General features: G+C 45.5%; 1 protein-coding gene across 9 annotated transcripts in view; it reads left to right on the top strand.

The window, feature by feature from the left end:
• The window catches only part of CYFIP2 (cytoplasmic FMR1 interacting protein 2), a 125,969-nt gene that overhangs the window by 81,882 nt on the left and 23,894 nt on the right, over window positions 1–20,193 (top strand). For all 9 annotated transcript variants that reach the window (XM_070517153.1, XM_070517154.1, XM_070517151.1 and 6 more), the window contains 3 exons: window positions 5,858–6,001; window positions 7,757–7,847; window positions 8,962–9,092. In XM_070517153.1, the coding sequence (XP_070373254.1) occupies window positions 5,858–6,001; window positions 7,757–7,847; window positions 8,962–9,092 (366 nt within the window). The remainder of the gene's footprint in view (window positions 1–5,857; window positions 6,002–7,756; window positions 7,848–8,961; window positions 9,093–20,193) is intronic.

Here is a 20,193-nt window from a genome sequence, read left to right as displayed (position 1 = left end):
GAAGAGGCAAGGGATGGGTTGTCCCCTAGAGCATCTGGAGGGAGTGTGGCCCTGCTGATGCCTTAATTTTGGCCCAGTGATACTGACTTTGGATTATGGCTTCCAGAACTATGCAAGAATAAATTTCTGTTGTTTTAAGCCACCAGGTTTGTGGAAATTTGTAATAGCCACAGAGAACAAATATACCTGGGCAGTTATGAAGGAATTATGTAAAAACATTCATAAACAGAGAAACATTATACACTTACATATCATCATATGGTACAGATTATTTACAAAGTGATAGCATTGGTTTCCTCCAAAAATTTGGGCATCTCTAAGTATTATAGGGTTGATGTGGTGTCTCTGAACAAGGAAGGCTCGGTTCCTGTTCTCCGTCTTGCCTTCTCCAAAGGACTTTGTTAGTGAGACAAGAAAGAGAAAAGCATCATTTCTTGAGGTCTCTACAGCAACTCCCTTGGATCTTTCAGCCTCTGAGCTGAGCAGGCCAAGAAGGAAACCCACATATTGGAGACCCAGCCCTCTAGATCAGCAGATGTCAGTAAGGGACAGACAGACACATGAGCGGTTTTACCCACACCCTAGCGATGGATTTGAACCTGTCGCTCAGGAGTTATCAGTGCTTTAACCCATCATACCCTGTGATCTTTCCCAACAAGGACGGTCTTGCTGTTTTATTCATTTACCCGAGTCTTTATTTACCTGCAGTGGTTTCAGAGAGTTGGCCCGCAGCTCTCCAACCTGAATTAGGGAGCTGTGTTTATGTGCTGATGGTGTTCAAATTGCTCAAAGAACATTAGAGAAATTGTGACTAAAACAGGAAATTATAAACAGTTTTAATTCCCCTTGGGATCTGTGAAAACAGCAATTGTGATTCCAGAAAGCAGAGATGCAAATTGCTTGCAAATTCCGTTTGCTAAATAAATAGGCCGCATTGTTTGACGTGGCTGGCCTTGTTTACCATCTGGTGAGAGATGGAGGCCTTCTGACTAAAAGTCCATGTACAACACTTAAAAGTGGTTAAAATCGTAGCTTTTATGCTACAGATATTTCACCACAATTTTTTTTAAAGTCTATATACAGATACAGTGCCCAGGATCTGCAAGATCAAACTCACTCTATTTGTTCTCTCCTTAAAATAGTTTTGCCTTTTTCTAAAAAAATGCACATCTGTGTCTCACGTTAATATGGCTCTAATTCCTGAATCAAGATTGTTTATTTCTTCAGCTCTCATAAAGTTATCTGCTTTATGCAGTGTAGATTGAAACAAGCTTGATTTTAAGTGAGCCATCGTAAAAAAGATGCATAATTAGTTTCTAAAGGCAGGCCCAGAGTTGTAACCTGACTCAGTTAGTAGGACTGGTTCAGTGTAAGAGATTTGTAGCAAGTTTCCAGTGTCTCAAGTCCTGTTGCCTTCCTGTTTTTCTTTGCCAAACCTCAGAAAATGCCCAGGCTCCCATATTCCCACATTTTCTCAATAGGGCCCAGCCTCCTCCAGAGCCAGCAGGTCAGATGGGTGCCCTCCGGGGGTGCATGTGCGTGTTCTTTCCAGCATGCGTGTGCGTTTCCTCTTGCATGGGTGTGGTGTATCTTGGGGGTGGGAGGGGAGTGAGGGGAGTTTGTTGACTTAGGACAATTTTGAATTCTGCTCATTTCATGCTGGTCCTTCCTGAGCTTGGGCCATCAACTAAGGCCTAAACTTCTGGCCTAGACCAGAATCCAAGACCAATGAGGGGACGTCAACAAGAGGGCCCCTGTGTGCACTGAGCAGGTCTGTAAGGGGGATTTTTTGAAACCCCCTTAACAAGCATGGTAAAACAATTCCAAAATTATTCACCTCCTCTACCTAGAACTGGGGAGGGCTGCTGAGCAGTTTCCATCCACTGGAATACATTTTTATTTGTGCTTGCTTGGAAGTGCTAAGGGAATCTTGGTACTAGAAGCTCTTTGGGTGGGAGTGAGAGTTAAGAACACTGCTAAGAAGGATGAGCATCCAGGCAGATGGCATTGCAGCTTGAGCTTCTGAAGGGAGGTTAAGGGCATCTCTTCCAACCCTGAGCCCCAGGCAGGGTTCCTTTCTCTCAACTCTGTGCAGTGTTTCTCAGTCTCCACACGGACACTTGCAGTGGTGAGGGCCTCTACCCAGCACAGTCTGTTCTTGGACAGCCCTCATTGTTATAATATTGTCACTATTGAGCAAAATCTGCATTTTGGGTACATGCCATCTCCTGGTCCCAGCTGTGACCTTGGTCACATCCCCATGTGGGATAAAATTGTACCCTACGTATGTACTCCCCTCTCCACATTCAGAGACTCATGACTGTAGCCCAAGCTACTGGAAGAAATTTGACCAGGAAGCTGTGTTTTCTTAGTCTTTATTTACCGAATCATCAAACGAAGTAATATTAATGGCTGTCGTTGCAGTGAGTGCTTCCAGGATGCCAGGTACCATGCCCAGTGCTTTATATATGTTGTCTCATTTAAACCTCCAACAACCCTATGGGAGTTGGTATTATTATCTTTACTTCGGGAAAACCAAGGCTTAGAGAGTTTAAGTAATTTGCTGTAGATCATCTAGCTAGTAAATTTATGGACCTGGGATTTGAACCTAGGTCCACCCACCCCAGAGCCTGTCCTGTAGACTCAGATAAAGCAAGAAAAGAAATCAGCAAAGTCAGGGACCAGCCCAGTGGTGTAGTGGTTAAGTGCAGCCCAGGCATGGGTTCAGATCCTGCGCACAGACCTACACACTGCTCATCAAGCCATGCTGCGGCAGCATTCCACATACAAAGTAGAGGAAGAGTAGCACAGATGTTAGCTCAGGGCCAATCTTCCCACCAAAAAAAAAAAAACCCAGAGAATCAGACAGGAAAAAAAGAAGCTGATTGCTTTATGTTCCCTTCAGGGATATCCTTTTGAAAGCTCCCTGCTGCTCAGTAATTCCTTTTATAGGATATTTGAAAGGAGAGAAGAAGAATGAGAAGGTAGTCCTGGCAGTTCATGAGCCTTGTCAGTGCCCCTCATGGCCGTGAGCACATCAGGTCACCATTCCCTCGTGCCTGTATAGGCTTGAGCTGCAGCCGTCTTTGGGAGAAAGTTCAAATCATGGTTTTGTTTTTAATCTTTGTAAACAAATGTTGGGAAGTAAATTAGGTTATGATATAGCCCAGTGGGGTTTTTTTTAATTTACTTTTTTATTGAGCTATAATCATATACACTAAAATACAGTGTCTTAATCAGTTCAGGCTGCTGTAACAGGAATACTGTAGACTGGGTGGCTTCACCAACGTTTTTATCACCTAGAAGCTGGGAAGTCCGAGATCATGGTGTCAGCAGATCGCATGTCTGGTGAGGGCCCACTTCCTGGTTTGCACGTAGGCTGCTTCTTATATCCTACATGATGGAGAGCAGAGAAGGAGGGAGCCATCTCTCATTTGTCTTCTTACAAGGACGCTAATCTCATTCGTGAGGAATCCACCCTCATGACTTAATTACCTCCCAGAGGTCCCACCTCCTTCTGCCATCACAGTAGGGGTTAGGATTTCAACATTTGAATTTAGGGGGATACAACCATTCAGTTTGTAACGTATACAAAATCCTAAGTGTCCATATAGTTTCCTGAGTTTTGGCAAATGTATGCATCGGTGTAGTCAGCCCAATCAACATGTAGGGCATTTCCGTCACCCAGAAAGTCCTCCCGGGCCCCTTTCTAGTCAGTCTCCTTCCCCAAGCAGAGGTAAGCTATCGCTTGTTTGGTGTTTGCTGTATACTCCTCCCTGCAAACAGATTAGGACTTTGATTACAGGGCCAGAACTCAGATGCTCTCTTATAGGAGAGTGACGCCTCCTATCATTTTGTGCTCTTGTCACCTCGCTCACCTCACCCTAGTCCCAGCCTGTTTGACAGGGTGGCCTGTTACAGAGACATGAAAATGGTTTGCTCCACACACAGTCGATTGTGTGGCGTGGCCTGGCCCCACGGTTGGCTAAATCAAACTCAACCATTCCTGTACTTCCAGGATTTGGTGAACATTGACTTCAGTGAACATCATGGTTTTAAGTGAGTTATGTTCCCCTCCTTACAGAAACAATTCCTCCCCCATAACATTGAGAATTCTCTAGTAACTGCATTAAGATATCCCTCCCCCGGGTTCAGGCAGAGTCTACTGTGACAGCCCATCAGCGTTGCATGCGGACGCTGCACTTTCTCACGTTCCAGGCCTCCCGTATGCAGGCATTAGCTTACCAAACCGGCTATATTCAACCTGCTGGAGGGGTGGGTGTTCTGATTCCTCACGAATCCGTGTTATTAGTGAGGACTCTACTTGTGTTCTTCATGGATCCTTGTTACTAGAGGGGACTATAATGGTGATGCTTGTTTTGTAAAGTTTAGAATCATTTGTATTTGGTAGAACATACTTAACGCAAAACCTGATCTGAACATAATTTAATCTTCCCTCGATGGCTCCAAAGGTAGTTGAGAAGCCTTCAGTCCTTGGAAATCATCATTACAGTTCCTATTCAATTCATGTAGAATTTCTAGTTAGCCAACAAGTAGAGAATTTCAGCTAATGCAAGATCAGATGTGGTCTTCCCATATTTGCATGTTCCGTTTTACAAGATTTTTCCAATTCCAGGTAGGAAAACTACACTCAGAACTAAGTTTGGAAATGAAACCTTATGTAAACTCTGTCCAGTTCTTCAGATAAGAATTTACCTTCCAAAATCTGCCGTTTTAGGTAGAGGTTAAAAACACAGGCGTTGGAATCAGACCTACATGGGTTCAGATCAGTTACCTATGAACTGTGTGACCCTGAGCAAGCCACTTACCACCTTGACCCTCAGTTTCCTCATCTGTGAAACGGGGCTAAGAATTGTCTGTGTCTGTATGTTTGTTGTGTGGATTAAATGAGAATACACAGGGAGGGCTTCACAAAGCCTGGCACGAGGTGCTCCATAAGTGGCAGCATTTCAAAGACAAAGTCAATGATAATTTTATAGTCTCATCAACCAGATGAGACCAATTTAGGGCTCTATATTTTGGTTATATGTTCTCAGACAGAAAGAGATCTTAAAGAGGTTCTGCTAATTCAGTGAAGGTATCTCATGGGGTCCCGGGGACAATGGAGGTCGCCAGTCAGTGGCCAGGTCTCTGAGCCCCCAACCAGCACCCACACAGAACAGCTCTGCTTTTGTCTGTTTCACATACTAGTTTCCATGACATCTTTCCTTTGGACCACTACTTGGAAAGTTATGAAACCACTGATTTAGTCCATCCCGCTCATTTCATTGATGAAGAAATGGGGGCTCAGAAAACCTAAGTGATTTCCCATGCCCGCAGCAGAGGTCTTCTGACACCCAGCCCTGTTCGGTCCCAAGACCCCACCCTGTTATAGATGGAGAAATCTAAAAGTAGAAAGAAGACAATGTTGAATCAGCTTCTGAGTTTTCACATGTTCTTCCAGCCAGTTCCTACTACCAAAAATGCCTCTAGAGAAAGAAAATCATCTGTTTTACCCCCACCCCATGGCTCAATTTGTGAAAGTCCTGGTTTGTGGAGTGACAGTGGTGGGTGGCAGGAATCTCTGTAAAAAAGATATTCTCCTGGAGGTCTTTTGTCCTCTTGTGCCACAGAATCACTGCTCCATCTGGCGACCATTGCTCCATTCTGTGGTCACTGACCACACCTCTCTCCATGGCTAGCATCTTGCAACCATATTCACAGGGGTCCCCAGTAAGAGAGTGCAGGTGACATCAGGTTTCCATCCCTTCTGTCAGAGAAATATCTCCCACCAGGACTCCCCCCAGCATCCATTTGGTACTCAGTCTCTTACTTTACCACAATCTCTGTTTTCCAGCCTCTCAACATTGCCTACAGCCACATCTACAGCTCCTACAGAAACTTCGTGGGGCCTCCTCATTTCAAGACCATCTGCAGGCTCCTGGGTTACCAGGGCATCGCTGTGGTCATGGAAGAACTGCTGAAGATCGTCAAGAGCTTGGTAAGAAGGGGCCTCAGTGAGGCCTGGGATGCGCCCAGGTGGGGTTGATAGGAACAAGATCTGCTTTCACTTTTTTTTTTGGTTTGTTTTTTTGGTGAGGAAGATTTGCTCTGAGCTCACATCTGTTGCCAATCTTCTTCTTTTTTTGCTTGAGGAAGATTAGCCCTGAGCTAACATCTGTGCCAGTCTTCCTCTATTTTGTATGTGGGTCGTCACTACAGCATGGCTGATGAGTAGTGTGGGTCCACACCTGAGACCTGAACCCATGAACCCTGGGCCACCAAAGCAGAGTGTGCCAGATTTAACCACTACACCACAGGGCCAGCCCCTGCTTTTACTTTTCGCCTGGCCTATAAAATCCAATTACAGGCACCTTGGGTTTGTCTGTAGGCCTCACCCAGGGAATCCTTTGCCTTTATCCCTCTGTTCCTCTTGCCTGTTGTCTGTAAAGTTTCTGTGGACATTCTGACCCATGACTTTCCCTCTCAGTTTCTCAGCCTGAGCTCACTCCTTGTATTTGATAACTGAACTCAGCAATCTTGATTTTGACATTTAAGACCTACTAATGACTGCTCATGTTCCCCTCCTCTGCTTTGTTATCTGACTTGAGCATGGCAAATCCATGACACATGGGCTGTCATTCCTCCCTCCCATGCCCATGGCAGACATCTCTAATCAATCACCACACTTCTTCCCTGTGGGATTTCTTGCTAAATGCTGCTACCAATACTGCACTGGCCTCAAGGGAATTCTCTATCCCTTTGCCAACATTCTGTACCCACCCCAAGTATAGTCATCTGAACCTTCGTTTAATTTCCCAGAACACTGTTGAAGAAAGGCTGAAACATTTAAACAAGATTTCCCTGAAAATTTGAGATGACAAAAGAGGAATAAACAAAGTAATGTATAACCATGTCAGGATTAGCAAACAGGATTGACCTGCTAACTCCAGTCATCTGGTAGCAACTGTGTGGAACCAACGGTTGTTATGGATTGTGAAGCTAAATCCAGAGTTAAACAGGAAAATGTGGTAATTGATTAAAGATGTCTGCCTTGGACACAGGAGGGATGAATATGCCATGTATTGTCCATGCTTAAATTAGATAATGCATCTCAGTCTCCACAGCTCCCTGGCCCCATGTCATTTTAGCGCTTTATCTGGATCTTATGTAAGTACCCCAACCCCAGGAAGGACCCCATGCCTAGAAATTGCCCTCCTTGAAGTCCATAAGCCCAAAGGAGTAATGAGAGAGTGCTCTTTTCTGTCTTAGAAAGGCCCATTTTCCCTTATAAAGGGCAGTGGGCTGTCCCTCGCCTTTAGGGGAGAAGCTGCTCCCTCCTTCCAGGGAGCGGTACCTTACTGTCTTGGGCAGCTTGCTGGGGGCTTAAACAACACATGTTTATTTCTCACAGTTCTGGAGGCTGCAAGTCCAAAGGCAGGGTGCAACCATGGGCAGGTTCTGGTGGGGACGATCCTCCTGGTTCAGGCTGCCTTCTCACTGTGTCCTCACATGGCAGGGTACTAAGCCCATCAGGAGGGCTCCGCACTCCTGACCTAACTACCTCCAAATACCATCACATTGGGGATGAGGGTTTCAACATACGAATTTAGGGGGACACAAACATTCAGTCCGTAGCACTTCCCGCAGGTCCCAACAGAACCCCCTCCACCCCAGTAGCCCACATTCAGTCTGGAGATGCACAAATGCAGCAGCAGAGGATTATTTCACTCCTCGTGTGCTCTCGTTTTGTCAGCTCCAGGGCACCATTCTCCAGTACGTGAAAACGCTGATCGAGGTGATGCCCAAGATATGCCGCTTGCCCCGGCACGAGTACGGCTCCCCAGGTGGGTGATGGGGAAGCAGGGGCGGGGGTGGTGCTGGGAAAATCATCCAAACCCATCCCATGGTGGAAGGGGCCTCTGGCCATCTGCCTTGGAGTGTCTGCTCCTCTAACGTCAGGGAGCTGGCAGAGCACTGGCTCTGCATCCTACCTCTGCCCCTGGCTAGGTAGCCTTGAGCCATTTCCAGTCCCTCTAGGCAATACTCTTCCATCAGTGAGGGTAAGTGATGCCTGCTGGGCCTGCCTCACAGGACTGCTGGAGACTGGAGGAAGATAGCAAATGGGAGAGCATTTAAATAATGAATAGAAGTTTGCTTGTAAAAGTCTTCATTAGCTCAGCATCTCCAGGATTTCTTCCTCCGTTTGCCCAGTTAGGAGGAGGCAGGTGCCCAGGTGGTGGTACAAAGTGACATTTCTAAGGTGAGTCAGGAAACAGGAGTTTTTGCCACCCCGCTTCTGGGCAGAGAAATAATTCTTTCTTTCCCTGATAGTGAATGGAGCAGAGGCTGAATTTGGAGCCTGGGGAATGGGGAAAGATGGAGTCTATGAGTTTGGTACCTGGTGGTTTTTTTGTAAAACCACGATGTCAGATGCTAAGTCAGTGTGATTCAGAATAGGAAAGGGCTGGGGTCAAAAGCTCGGTTTTCAGTCCTGGCTGCCCCACTTACTAGCTGTGTGACTATGGGCATGCCACTTGCCCTCTCTGAGCCTCATCTGAAAACAGGGGTAATAGTGGCTAGTTCATGGTATTGTTATGAGTGTTAGATAGTGCTGATAAAGTGCTTAGCACAGTATCTAACACCTATAAACAAATATTAATTCCTGTTATTATTAGGAGTTAAGGCGACTTTTTAGAGGGACTAGGAAAGATTCAGGGCTGCTATTTGTGTGTGTGTGTGTGTTTTGGTTTGTTGCAAAAAATATTTGAGCCAGCCTCCTGAGCTTTCTGCCTACTGAGCCCTGAGAGAAGTCTCACCCCTGAGTCCCCATGTAGAGGGGTGTATGGTTTGGCCTTTGCAACCCCAGCGTCAGGTCCGGGGCTGCTCCTCATTTGGCACTCCCCATAAACCTGGCTGAGCTGTGTCCGCTTCCCACTGACCACCCCATTCATCTTCCAGGGATCCTGGAGTTCTTCCACCACCAGCTGAAGGACATCATTGAGTACGCAGAGCTCAAAACAGACGTGTTCCAGAGCCTGAGGGAGGTGGGCAATGCCATCCTGTTCTGCCTGCTTATAGAGCAAGCTCTGGTGAGTTCTGAGCCCAAAGGCATTGGCGTGTCTCCAGGCTGGAAGGGACCCACACCCCAACCAGATACTTGAGGCCCCTCTAGCGCACCCTGGCCCGGAGGCCCTGCAAGGCAGATTCATGTTCTTCCAGTGTGGGGCACGCAGTACTTCTCCGTTCCATCTTCAGACAGCTCCAACCTTTCGAACACTGGGAGGAACACAGACCCTGGAGTGAGACAGACCTGGGTTCCCATCCCAGCTCCACCTTCACTGGCTGTAGGATCTTGGTGACCCATCAGAGTCTTCGTTTTCTATCCACTCATTAAACAAATAACTCCTCCTTGGCTGCCCTAGGCCAGGCACTGTGCTGGGGGATATAGACATAGCAGTGGCCAGTCCCTGCCTCGTGTCCTGTACAATAGAGGAGAGACCTGCACTGAACAAGTATTTGCAAAGAAATGATGTGTCTACACTCACAGCAAGTGCTATGAGGGACCAGTGCAGGGTCCAGCAGGAGCATAAAACCAAGAACCTGGCACGGTCTTGGGGGTGAGGGAGGTGACCTGGAGAATGACCAGGAATCCGCCTGGTGAGGAAGCAGGACAGCTGTTCCAGGCTGAGGGAAGAGGGTGTAGTGCCATCTTCCTTTGTTGTGATGGGAGACTGATTCTGCCCTTCGGGGTAGTTTAAAGGCTGAAAGGAGGTCACACACGTAAAGTGCACGCAGTAAGAACTAAACAATTGGTCGTAGTTATCATAATGAGCAAAAGCGTGCCTCCCTGTGCTTCCACCTCTCAGGACCACACAGAACTAGCACACTTTTTCCGACCTGACTGTTCGCCTGTATCCGCCAGCGCTCAAGGTTTATGCACAGAGGGTGCGTCCTCCACATTCTTCCCAGTGTGCTCAGTTTGTCTCTGCTCTTCTCCATGTGTGGTGTCCTTAGGTGGGCCAAGTCCTACAGGCATGGGGTAACTGGTACAGCCTGAGTGGTGGCAGGAAATAAAGAGAGATCTTGCCCTGGGGAGGCCGAATCCTCAGGCGCAGCGGGACTGTCTTCTGGCATCCATTCCCGCATTGGTCTCTCCATATGCTCATTCAGCAAGAGGGCATTGAGAACCCACTCGTTACCTGGCTTCTAGGTTGTGGGCAAATGGCTGTGAATAAGAGAGACACATTCTTACCGTTTTTATTCCGGAGAGGGAGACGACTAAAGAAGTGTACAACCAAAGACTGCGAATTCAGCTGCTGGTCCTTGCTATGGAGGAATAAACAGGGAAATAGGATGGGGAGGGATGGGTGCCAGGAGGGATGTGCTATCTTTGGAGAGGATGGAGCTTGATGTCGTAGAAACAGAAAGAACCACACAGTGAGCTGGAGTGAAGAGGCAAAGGGACCAGGTAGGACTGAGGAGGGAGAGGCAGGTGGCCGCAGCCCCGGGGCTTGTGAGCCACTGCAGGAAGCCATTGAAGCACTGTGAGATGGGGGGGGAAGGTGGGAGAAGGCGTCTGATTTACTCTTTTTAAAGGCCCTTTTTGCCATTGGGAGAAGAATCAACTGGACGGTTAATGAAGGCCGAGGCTGTGTGCACTTGTCCAGTCCAGGGATCATCTTGGAGGCAGGAAGCACGTGGAGAGGGAAGGGAAAAGAAAGGAATTAGGAAGGAGATGGAACAAAAGTAGAGAGAGATGGGAAGGAAGTGATAATAGCAAGAGCTCAAAATAAGAGCCCCAGAAGATTCTTGCCTCTCATTGTCTGTGACCTGCAGTGAGCTGTTCACTCCATGCTTCGGGGTCCCCATCTCTGCAACAAGGGATGTGTACCCAGTGCTCTCGCAGACCCTTCCCACCAGAGCCTCTGAAATGCGCACTGTTTTACTCATCCTTTGTAAGGAGTAATTGCCTTTCTGTTCCCCTTCAAATGGACTCTCGAGACAGCTCAGTGTTCCGCTTTATGGTGACAGGTTTTTAACATGGTTCAGTGGGTCTGGGTTGCTATGGCAACTGAGCCTTCAGAAGTCACAGGGATAAGGAAGAAACGTTGCTCTGCTCCAGGCCTCAGGAAGATGAAGAGAAGCTTCAGGGGCTCCAGAAGGGTGGAGGTGGGAGAGGACGGCCATGAGGCCTCAGTGCTGACGTGTCTTCTGTTAGCACCTCCTCTCAAGAGGAGCTGGGACAGTGTCGCCTGTGCAGACCCCAAGAGGCAGATTATTGATGGGGCCACAGGAAAGGAGAAATTTTTCCCAAGCATCCCTGCCTGGGTGTTCGCTTGCATATATCACTGAGGCCAACAGGATACTCAGGATCAAAGACCTTCAGAGCTGAGGGAGGGAGACCCCAACAGTATATGTGTTCCAACCTCCTGCATTCGTAAGTGAGGAAATAGAGAACCAGAGAGGGGAGCAACTCTTGGGGTCACACAGCACATCAGCAGCAGAGGGGGAAGAATGACAGCATAGGTTTCCAGTACTGATCCCAGCCCTGGGCAGAGGGTAAGACACATAGCAAGGATCAGGGCTCCCCAAAGCTGTGTGCTATGCTTTCTGCTTAGACAAGTGGGGCTAATCCCCAGGCTAAGATGATGCTTTCTGAGTTTAGAATGAGGCGTGAGCTTTCTGGAGCCTTTTGGTTTATGAAGCTGAAATAAAATAAATATTTGAATGACATAACAATCGTTCTCATTAAAGAGGAGTACTAATAGGAAAAAAAAGAAAGCAAGGAGGAAAGGGAGGGGAGGGGGGAGGAAATAAGGAAAGAAGTAAGCATTAATGGCCATCCATAGGGAAAGGGCTATTTCAACTGGAACATCCATTCTTATAGGAGGACTCGGAAGCAGTTAAAAAGAATAAGGTACTAGAGGAGCTTTGCACATACTAACATAGAAAATAGTGAAAGACGTAATGTTGAGTGAAAAAAAGCAAGTCCTAGGACTAGATACACATTGTGATGCCATACATGTAAAATAAACAAATAAAAAATAAAACTCACAAAATAACCCTGCATTTGGGGCCAGCCCCGTGGCCTAGTGGTTAAGTTCACACTCTCCGCTTCCACGGCCCAGGGTTTCACCGGTTTAGATCCTGGCTGCGGACAAGGCAGCGCTCATCAGGCCATGTTGAGGGGGTATCGCACATGCCACAACTAGAAGGATCCATAAGTAAAATATACAACTATGTACTGGAGGGATTTGGGGAGAAAAAGCAGAAAAAAAAGAAAGAAGATTGGCAACAGTTGTTAGCTCAGGTGCCAATCTTTAAAAAAAACAAACACTGCATTGAAAAAAATTTTAGAGAAAAACGTACCAAATAATTCAGTCATTGTCTCCAGGTTCAGGGAGGGAACTAGGATTAGAGGTCCACAGGGACTTTCGCTTTGTCTGGAATGTCTGATATTTTAGAAGGAAAGTATATTCACGTGAGGTCACATGTCCCTTAATGATGGTAATGCGTTCTGAGAAATGCATCGTTAGGCAATTTCTTCATTATACGAACATCATAGAGTGCACGTACACAAACCTAGATGGTATCGCCTCCTACACACCTAGGCTGTATGATACTAATCTTATGGGACCATTGTCATATATGTCATCTGTCATTGATCGAAATGTCGTTATGCAGTGCATAACTATATTATTATTGAACTAAAAATGAATTTAAAAAATAGAAGTAGTGTATAATAGCTTTAGAAAAACTGTAAGGATACCGAAAAGTACAAAGTGAGAAGTCTTTTGCCCATTTTTCTCCTATGTCATCTTTTTCTAATAGATTTGCAGGGTTCTTTCTGGTTGTGGGTTCCATAGAGATGTATATGCTATGAATACCTTCTCTCATTCTGTGGCTTGCCTTTTTGTTTTTAACAGGGATTATTAATATGTCATTAACTTGTAAGTGGAGGGAATATAAATTGAAAAGGTTGATTACTTGGGCAAAAGTATATTTTTTTCTTTAAGTTAGGTGCTTATAAATGTTTCTCAGAATTCAGGGTGCAGTATTAGTACAGAAACCCATATACCTAGGAGCGGGTTGTTGGGTTGCTTCGTGTTTTTAATTAAGGTCTAGCATATATACAGTAATATATGGAATATGCAGGATTCTCACTGCATAGACTAATCGAATTGTCTGTTTTACGTGGATGGACATTTGGGTTGTTTACAGAGTGCCACTGTTAGGAATAAAGACGTTGTGACTATCCTTGTACATTTCTTTTGGTAGATATATGCACTCATTTTTATTAGGTAAATTTACCTCATCGTGGAATGGCTGGGTCAATGTGTAGACATATGTTTACCTTCAGTAGATACTGCCAAACAATTTTACAAAGCAGTTGTACCCGTTTATTCTCCCATTCAGCAAAGTATGGAGTTAATGTCTTCGCATCCTCATGAACACTTGGATTTGTCCATCTTTTCAGTCATAGTTATTCTGGGGGATGTGTGGTGATATCTCCTTATGGCTTTGATTTCCCTGGTGACTGATGATGCTGGACCTTTTTCCATATGGCATTGCTATTTTGTCAGCCTCATTTGTGAAATGCTCTTCAATATTTTGCCTGTTTTTTAACTGAGTTATCTTTTTCTTATGGATTTGTAGGCATTATTGATATATTATGGAGCATGTATTGCAGATGTATATCTGTGGCCTGTCTTTTGATGAACAGAAGTTCCTAAGGCTTAGTGTATTTATCATTTTTTTCCCTGTATGGTTGGTGCTTTTTTGACTTGTTTAAAAAATCTTCGCTAAAGTCAGGAAGATATTTTATCTCTGAAAGTTTTAGAGTTTAGCCTTTCAAGACTTAACAGACCTTTATTCCCCTGGAATTGATGTTTGTGTTTGGTGGGAGGTAGAAACCCAGTTTTCTTTCTTTGCAAGTTGTCCCAGCACCACTGCCTGAGAAGACCACCTTCTCCCCTCTCTGCAGTGATCTGGTGTTTATCAAGCAACCACACAGTGTCTGGTCATGGCAGGCTCTTAAATATTTGTTGGGTCTAATCTGAAATGAATCAACATTTGTTAAGTATGTATTTAGAAGTCTGGTATGTTTTTAAAGGAATTCTGCTATTGACGACAAGTGTTTCCTCCACTGTCTCCTACCCTGAGAAATCATAAGGTTGTCGTCAGGGAAATACTCCACAGTCAGCAAGTTTTTCTTCAAATTTTGTGTGGTTTTCGGGCCATCAGTCCATTGTTTGTTATGCCACCACTCACCAGAGGAGGGCCCTATTCGTTCATGTGAGCAAGGGAGGGCCCGAGCCCCGGGGAAGGAGGCTGCCCTTCTGTCTGCGTTTTACTGCAGGGCCTCCCACCGAGGCCTTGAGTGTTCTCTGCCTTTGGCCTTGTTGTTTGTTTCTTCTCCCTTCCTTATAGTTGGGTGGGCCACGGTCACACTCTGGTCAATCATGAGAGCGTTACTTCTCTTACAGGAGGCGAGGAGAGTCTGGATCCTAACTCACAGAATCAAATGTTGTCAGATCTGGGAAAGCTGTCAGAAGCCATCCAGGGCACTGACATTTTGGGCCAGATAACCCTTTCTTGTTGGAGCCTGTCTTGTGCTTTGTAGGATGCTGAGCAGCATCTCTGGGCTCTACCCACCATGTGCTGGTAGCACCCTCCCCAGTTGTGACAACCAAAAGTGTCTCCAGATATTGCCTAATATTCCTCCGGAGGACAGAACCTCCCCCTGTTGAGAACCACTGATCTAGTGCAGTTGCCCATTTTGCAGCTAGGAAACTGAGGCCCCAGAAAAGAGATGACCTTCCCAGGGTTACAGCTAGTGCGGGAGTTGGGGCGAGGACCAAAGGTCCTTATGGTCAGCATCCTCAGTGACAGAGAGCTGCTCCCTGAGCTCTGCACATTGCCATGTTGGTTTTTGTATTGGTTCCAGCTCCACATGTGACCACCTCTATGTCCTGCTTCCTCTTTATAGTCCCTTTTCTTTATTTTTGCTTTTCTTATTGCATATCTGAAATAAATTCATTGCTTGAAACCCAGAAAAACAGAAAGAAAACAAAAGCCACATTGCTACACTAAGATAACCACTGTTCACATTCCACAGGATATCCTTCCAGATGTTTTTATGTTCCAGCGTATTAATATTAATTTTTCTCATGTGTATATTTGCTTTAGTTTATTTGTTTAGTTATAAAAGTAATATTCACCAAACTGAGAGGAGTGGTTACCTCCATGGGGTATGAGCAGGGGCAGGAGACGGGGGTCTTCCACTTTTTACTTTACACTCTAAATTGTTGTTTGAATTTATTGCTTTTTTCCTTTAAGAAGAAATACTCACACACTTAACAAATGTAAGCAATCCTGATGCTTGGGAAGTAAAAAGCAAGAGCCCAGCCTCCACCACCATCTCAGACCCTCCCTCCGTGTTCCCACCTCTACCAGATCCAGGGTTATTTTGCCCCTCACCCTGAGAAGAGACTCCTGCATGTCCCCAGGATGCGCATTCTGTCCCTGCACCCAGGCTCCTTGAGCAGCGCCCTTCCACCTTTGCATATGAGCATTTTCTCAGCCCAGACCCAGAGCCCCGTGGTGTCCTTGATAGAAAATGAGCCAGGCTTTGTAGAAAGGAGGTGACTCCCAGTAATACCTTTCCTTTCTGTGACTTTACAGTTTTTAATTATTTTTACCTCCTTTCAGACATGTCCTAATCTGCAAAACAAACGTGCTAGGCCTGTCAGCATGTCAGGTACCTGGCAAAGATGGTCAGACAGGTATGAGCTGTGGCCTCTGCAGACAGGACCGAGAGCCCCCATGGGCCAGGCAGTGTGTGAGACTCCAGGGCTCACAGATCGTTGATCACAGTCCCTTCCCTGATGGCGTCATTCACCGTCTATACCCTCAGTCTTCAGCATAGAGAGTTAACCCTCCAGGGGGTGGGCAGGATAATCTCAGAGCTTTTAACTATTTATTTACTAAAAAGAATAAGAAAGAAATTAAGCCTCCTGTTTATATTAACGCACTTTGAAAATGACAGCTGTTCAGAATTGATAAAATAAATACTTGTCAGTTGAGATGTTTGCTCAGAATTTTTTTTTTTTTTTTTTAAAGATTTTATTTTTTCCTTTTTCTCCCCAAAGCCCCCCGGTACATTGTTGTGTATTCTTCGTTGTGGGTTCTTCTAGTTGTGGCATGTGGGACGCTGCCTCAGCGTGGTCTGATGAGCAGTGCCATGTCCGCGCCCAGGATTCGAACTGACGAAACACTGGGCCGCCTACAGCGGAGCGCGCGAACTTAACCACTCGGCCACGGGGCCAGCCCCTGCTCAGAATTTTACTGATGAAAGTGTATGGTCAGAAAAGTTTGGAGAGAGCCAGCCCTGGTGGCCTAGTGGTTAAAGTTCAGCACCCACTGCTTCGGCGGCCCGGGTGAGTTTCCCGGTCATGGAACCACGCCACCCATCTGTCAGTTGCCACACTGTGGCAGTGGCTCACAAAAAGAACTAGAAGGACTTACAACTAGAATATACAACCGTGTGCTAGGGCTTTGGGGAGAAAAAAAAAAAAGAGGAAGATGGGCAACAGATGTTAGCTCAGGGTGAATCTTTCCCTGCAAAAAAAAAAAAAAATGGAGACCACCGGCCTAGGTCCACAACAACAGAATGAAAAATGGCCTAAAACAAGAATTGATCTGTGGGAACAGAGAGGAGAAGATGGTGGAAAGATTTCCTGGGTGGGGGTCATTTTTGTATCCTCCACACCTAACACAGGGCTCATTATCTATGGCCTAAATGAATGAGGGAGGCGCGTTTCAGCTCAGTCGTAGATGATGAATAGAAGTGTACCTGGTTATCCTCTAAAATCTTCAAGATACTGCCGTTCAGTTTGAGACAGAATCACCTTTATCCAAAGCTACCTGAGTCCTTGAAACGTGCCATGCTCATTTCATTAGCCTTGCCAATAATCGCCAAGAGATAAGAGCTTGGTGATTCAATTCTGTGTTGATGACTTTCCTGTGAGGAATCCCAATGGGTAGAATGCCTTGTTTGCTTTACTGAGTGTTACTGTCCAGTGGACATCTCCAAACACTTGGGAGGGAGTGTCGGGGGTCTCAGCTGCAGCTGCTCATTAAAATCACACAGAAAGCTCCTAAAATACCCTGTTGTCTGAGCCCCATTCCACTCCAAGGAAAACAAAATCTATTTTTTTTTTTTGAGAAAGATTAGCTCTGAGCTAACATCTGCCACCAATCCTCCTCATTTTTGCTGAGGAAGACTGGCCCTGAGCTAACATCTGTGCCCATCTTCCTCTACTTTATATGTGGGATGCCTGCCAAGTAGTGCATAAGTCCACACCCAGGATCCAAACCAGCAAACCCTGGGCCGCTGAAGCATAATGTGCAAACTTAACCACTGTGCCACCAGGCCAGCCCCAGAAAACAAAATCTTTATAAGTGGGCCCAGGCTTTTTAAAACCTCCACACTTGATTGTAATGTGCAGCCAGGTTGGAGAATCACTGATTGTCTCTTCTTGAACTAGTGTTTCCAAGGTTAGTCATTGATGTGTCCTTGTCACAATTCTTGCCATATCTGCAGACCACTGGTCCTGTTTATTTACATAATATTTTTGTTAACTTACTTTTTTAACTTAAACTTATTTTAAGAGGAAACTTTATATCACTTCTCTTAAAAAATTCTCTCTTACTACCACTAGAAAGCAACCAGAATAATAAATTCAATCAAAATGAAGCAAAGTTGTAGGATTCCAGCTGTTGCCTGCCCAGCCCTCTGCAGCTGAGGCCTGCTTCCTCTCTCTGTTAAAAATGGGGATTAGCAAATGTTAGAGAGGTGTTAACTCGTGCTGGTTCCGTATGGAGACTTGTTCATTAAAGTTGTCCAAAAGATGGATAGGAAACGGAAGAGGAAATAACTGTCTCACAGTATGACTCACTGTCATTAAATACCATTTCCCTGTACCCCCAGTTCCCACCCTTTGGGACATGCCACCCTCGGAAGACATTGACATGCATTTGGAGGGAAAGGCAGAGCTACTTTCTAGGCAAGTTTCTTGGCTGTGGATCTCTCCCAGTTGACCAGACATGGTTCTGATCCAGAATAACAATTCTTTTTCCCCTGGACAATTCGAGGGGTGGGGGAAGGGGTGGAGGTGAGACATAGTCATGTGTAGCATTATTCCAGTGAGGCACAGATTGGTGGGAAAGACCACACGCTCAGAGAATGAGATAAGATTAAATTACTGATTTATTTGCCAGGGCTACAGAGAGCTCCTGGAAGTGAGGGGCCCACAGAGCAGGAGCAGATGGAGCATAGCTCAGCTGAGCTTTCTGCTGCACCTGGAGTCCCAAATGAGGGGCTGGAAGCTGCAGCTCATACTTTCTGTACAAAGAAAGGTCATGGTGGATGTGGGAAGCCTAATTTCCTGCCTGCTCCCCAGGCCCTGTATCCTTGGGGCTTAGCATCAGCATGCAGGAAACACTTACACTAACAAGTGATGTGCATCCATATAAGGAAAGGTTGGCAACGCTGGGCTCTCTGGCTAGGCCCTGTCCCCCGAGGCCCCTCCTGCTGGAAAACTGGAATGGGGATTCCTGTGGGTGCTCAACCTCAGGTTTTCCGCTCATTTCTCTGCATTCACTTGACAGAGATACTGCAGTAGTATTAACATTATTTATATTTTGTTGCTTCAAAACCCAGCACAAAATATTATTTAAGAAAATGTTGCTTTGAGATTGGTTTGATGATTCCTTTTAGGAAATCAGCTGAAAATAGTGCATAGTTTTTCATCTAGGAGCAGAGCCTAAAGGTAATCTAATGCTGTTCTCCATGAATCTGACATGCGTAGGATCACGTGGACCCTGTTTTTTAAATTTGTATCCTGAATCTTTGTGGTATCCTTTAGCCTGGAGAAATCAAGTCCCCAGTTAGCCTCATAGACTAAGTGAGTTGGGAACTCTTGAGGTTTTGTGCTATTTGATGGGAATCCCTCGTGGTCCATCAGTTTTAAATTAAGAATAATATGAAAGAAACATTTTAAGACTGAAAGCGATGCCAAAATAAAATACTCGTCCCTGGTAGAATTCCGATGTAGCTTCCTTACAATGAAATTTTTTTGCATCCTGATGCCAAAAACCTCTTCACTTTTGCTTGCTATTTGACGAAGAGCAATTTTACAGAAGCTTTTGGTTCTTATTAATCAGCTAATGATTACTTCTCCCATAACCATAATACCTTGGCGCTTGCCCTAAGCAATAGGAATGATAAGCATTAGTGTGGCACCTGGTAAGTGCACAAGTTACCAATTAGCAGTTGTCACTCATCAGCTCCTCCTTGGGAGGACCCTCTGCAGAAGCACACGGCAGTTCGCAAACGGGAATCACTGAGGTCCTTTTATAGAGCAATAGCTTCATATTCATACTGGAGAAAACTCATTATGGTTGGATCCTGGTTCCCAAAAAACATGTTTAAAAGAAACGTTTGAAGAATGACTGTATATCATATAATGTTAAGAAATGTAGGTGATCACAATACTGAGGTGACATAGAAGGATGTCTTTGTTCTTAGGAGTTGCATGTGGAAGTATTTAAGGCTGAAGAAATGCAGTGCCTTCAACTTATTTTCACATGATTCAGTAAAACAGAAAGAGTCAAAGCAGATATGGCAGGTGTTCACTGTGACTCTAAATCAAGAGTATAAAGATGTTCACTGTTCTTTCAAATACTTTATATGTTTAATATTTTTCCTAACGTAAATTTGAAGGGGAAAAAGGAAACTTCATCATGGAACCTGGAAAGTTAAGAAGAAAAAGGATCACTGAGCAGACAAGGTCACGATGTATAAGGAGGAAGAAAAGTTAGGAGAGTTTTTGGTTTTTTCCAGCTACTTCTGTTAGTTGGTGAGATTTATTCTTGGTAACATATGCCCAGGAGCTACTTTTGACCTCATTTTTTAAATTTATAGAGGCATCTGCTAGCGCCAGACTCAGCCTCAACTCTCATGCTGCCCATCTCTTTGATGTACCAGCAGGCAATATCAGTTCAGGATCGTGGAACGCAGATGAAGCTAGGGAAGCCGGCCAGTCCAAATTAGAAGGGGGCCACGCGGGATTTGCGAGTGGTCCTGAGAGAACACCAGACACCGCTGTCGGCTGCCCTCTTCCCGTG

This window comes from Equus asinus, chromosome 9 (assembly GCF_041296235.1).
Source record: "Equus asinus isolate D_3611 breed Donkey chromosome 9, EquAss-T2T_v2, whole genome shotgun sequence".
Lineage (NCBI taxonomy): Eukaryota > Metazoa > Chordata > Mammalia > Perissodactyla > Equidae > Equus > Equus asinus.
Note: the sequence above shows the minus strand (reverse complement) of the source record. Positions and strands in the feature narration are given on the sequence as shown.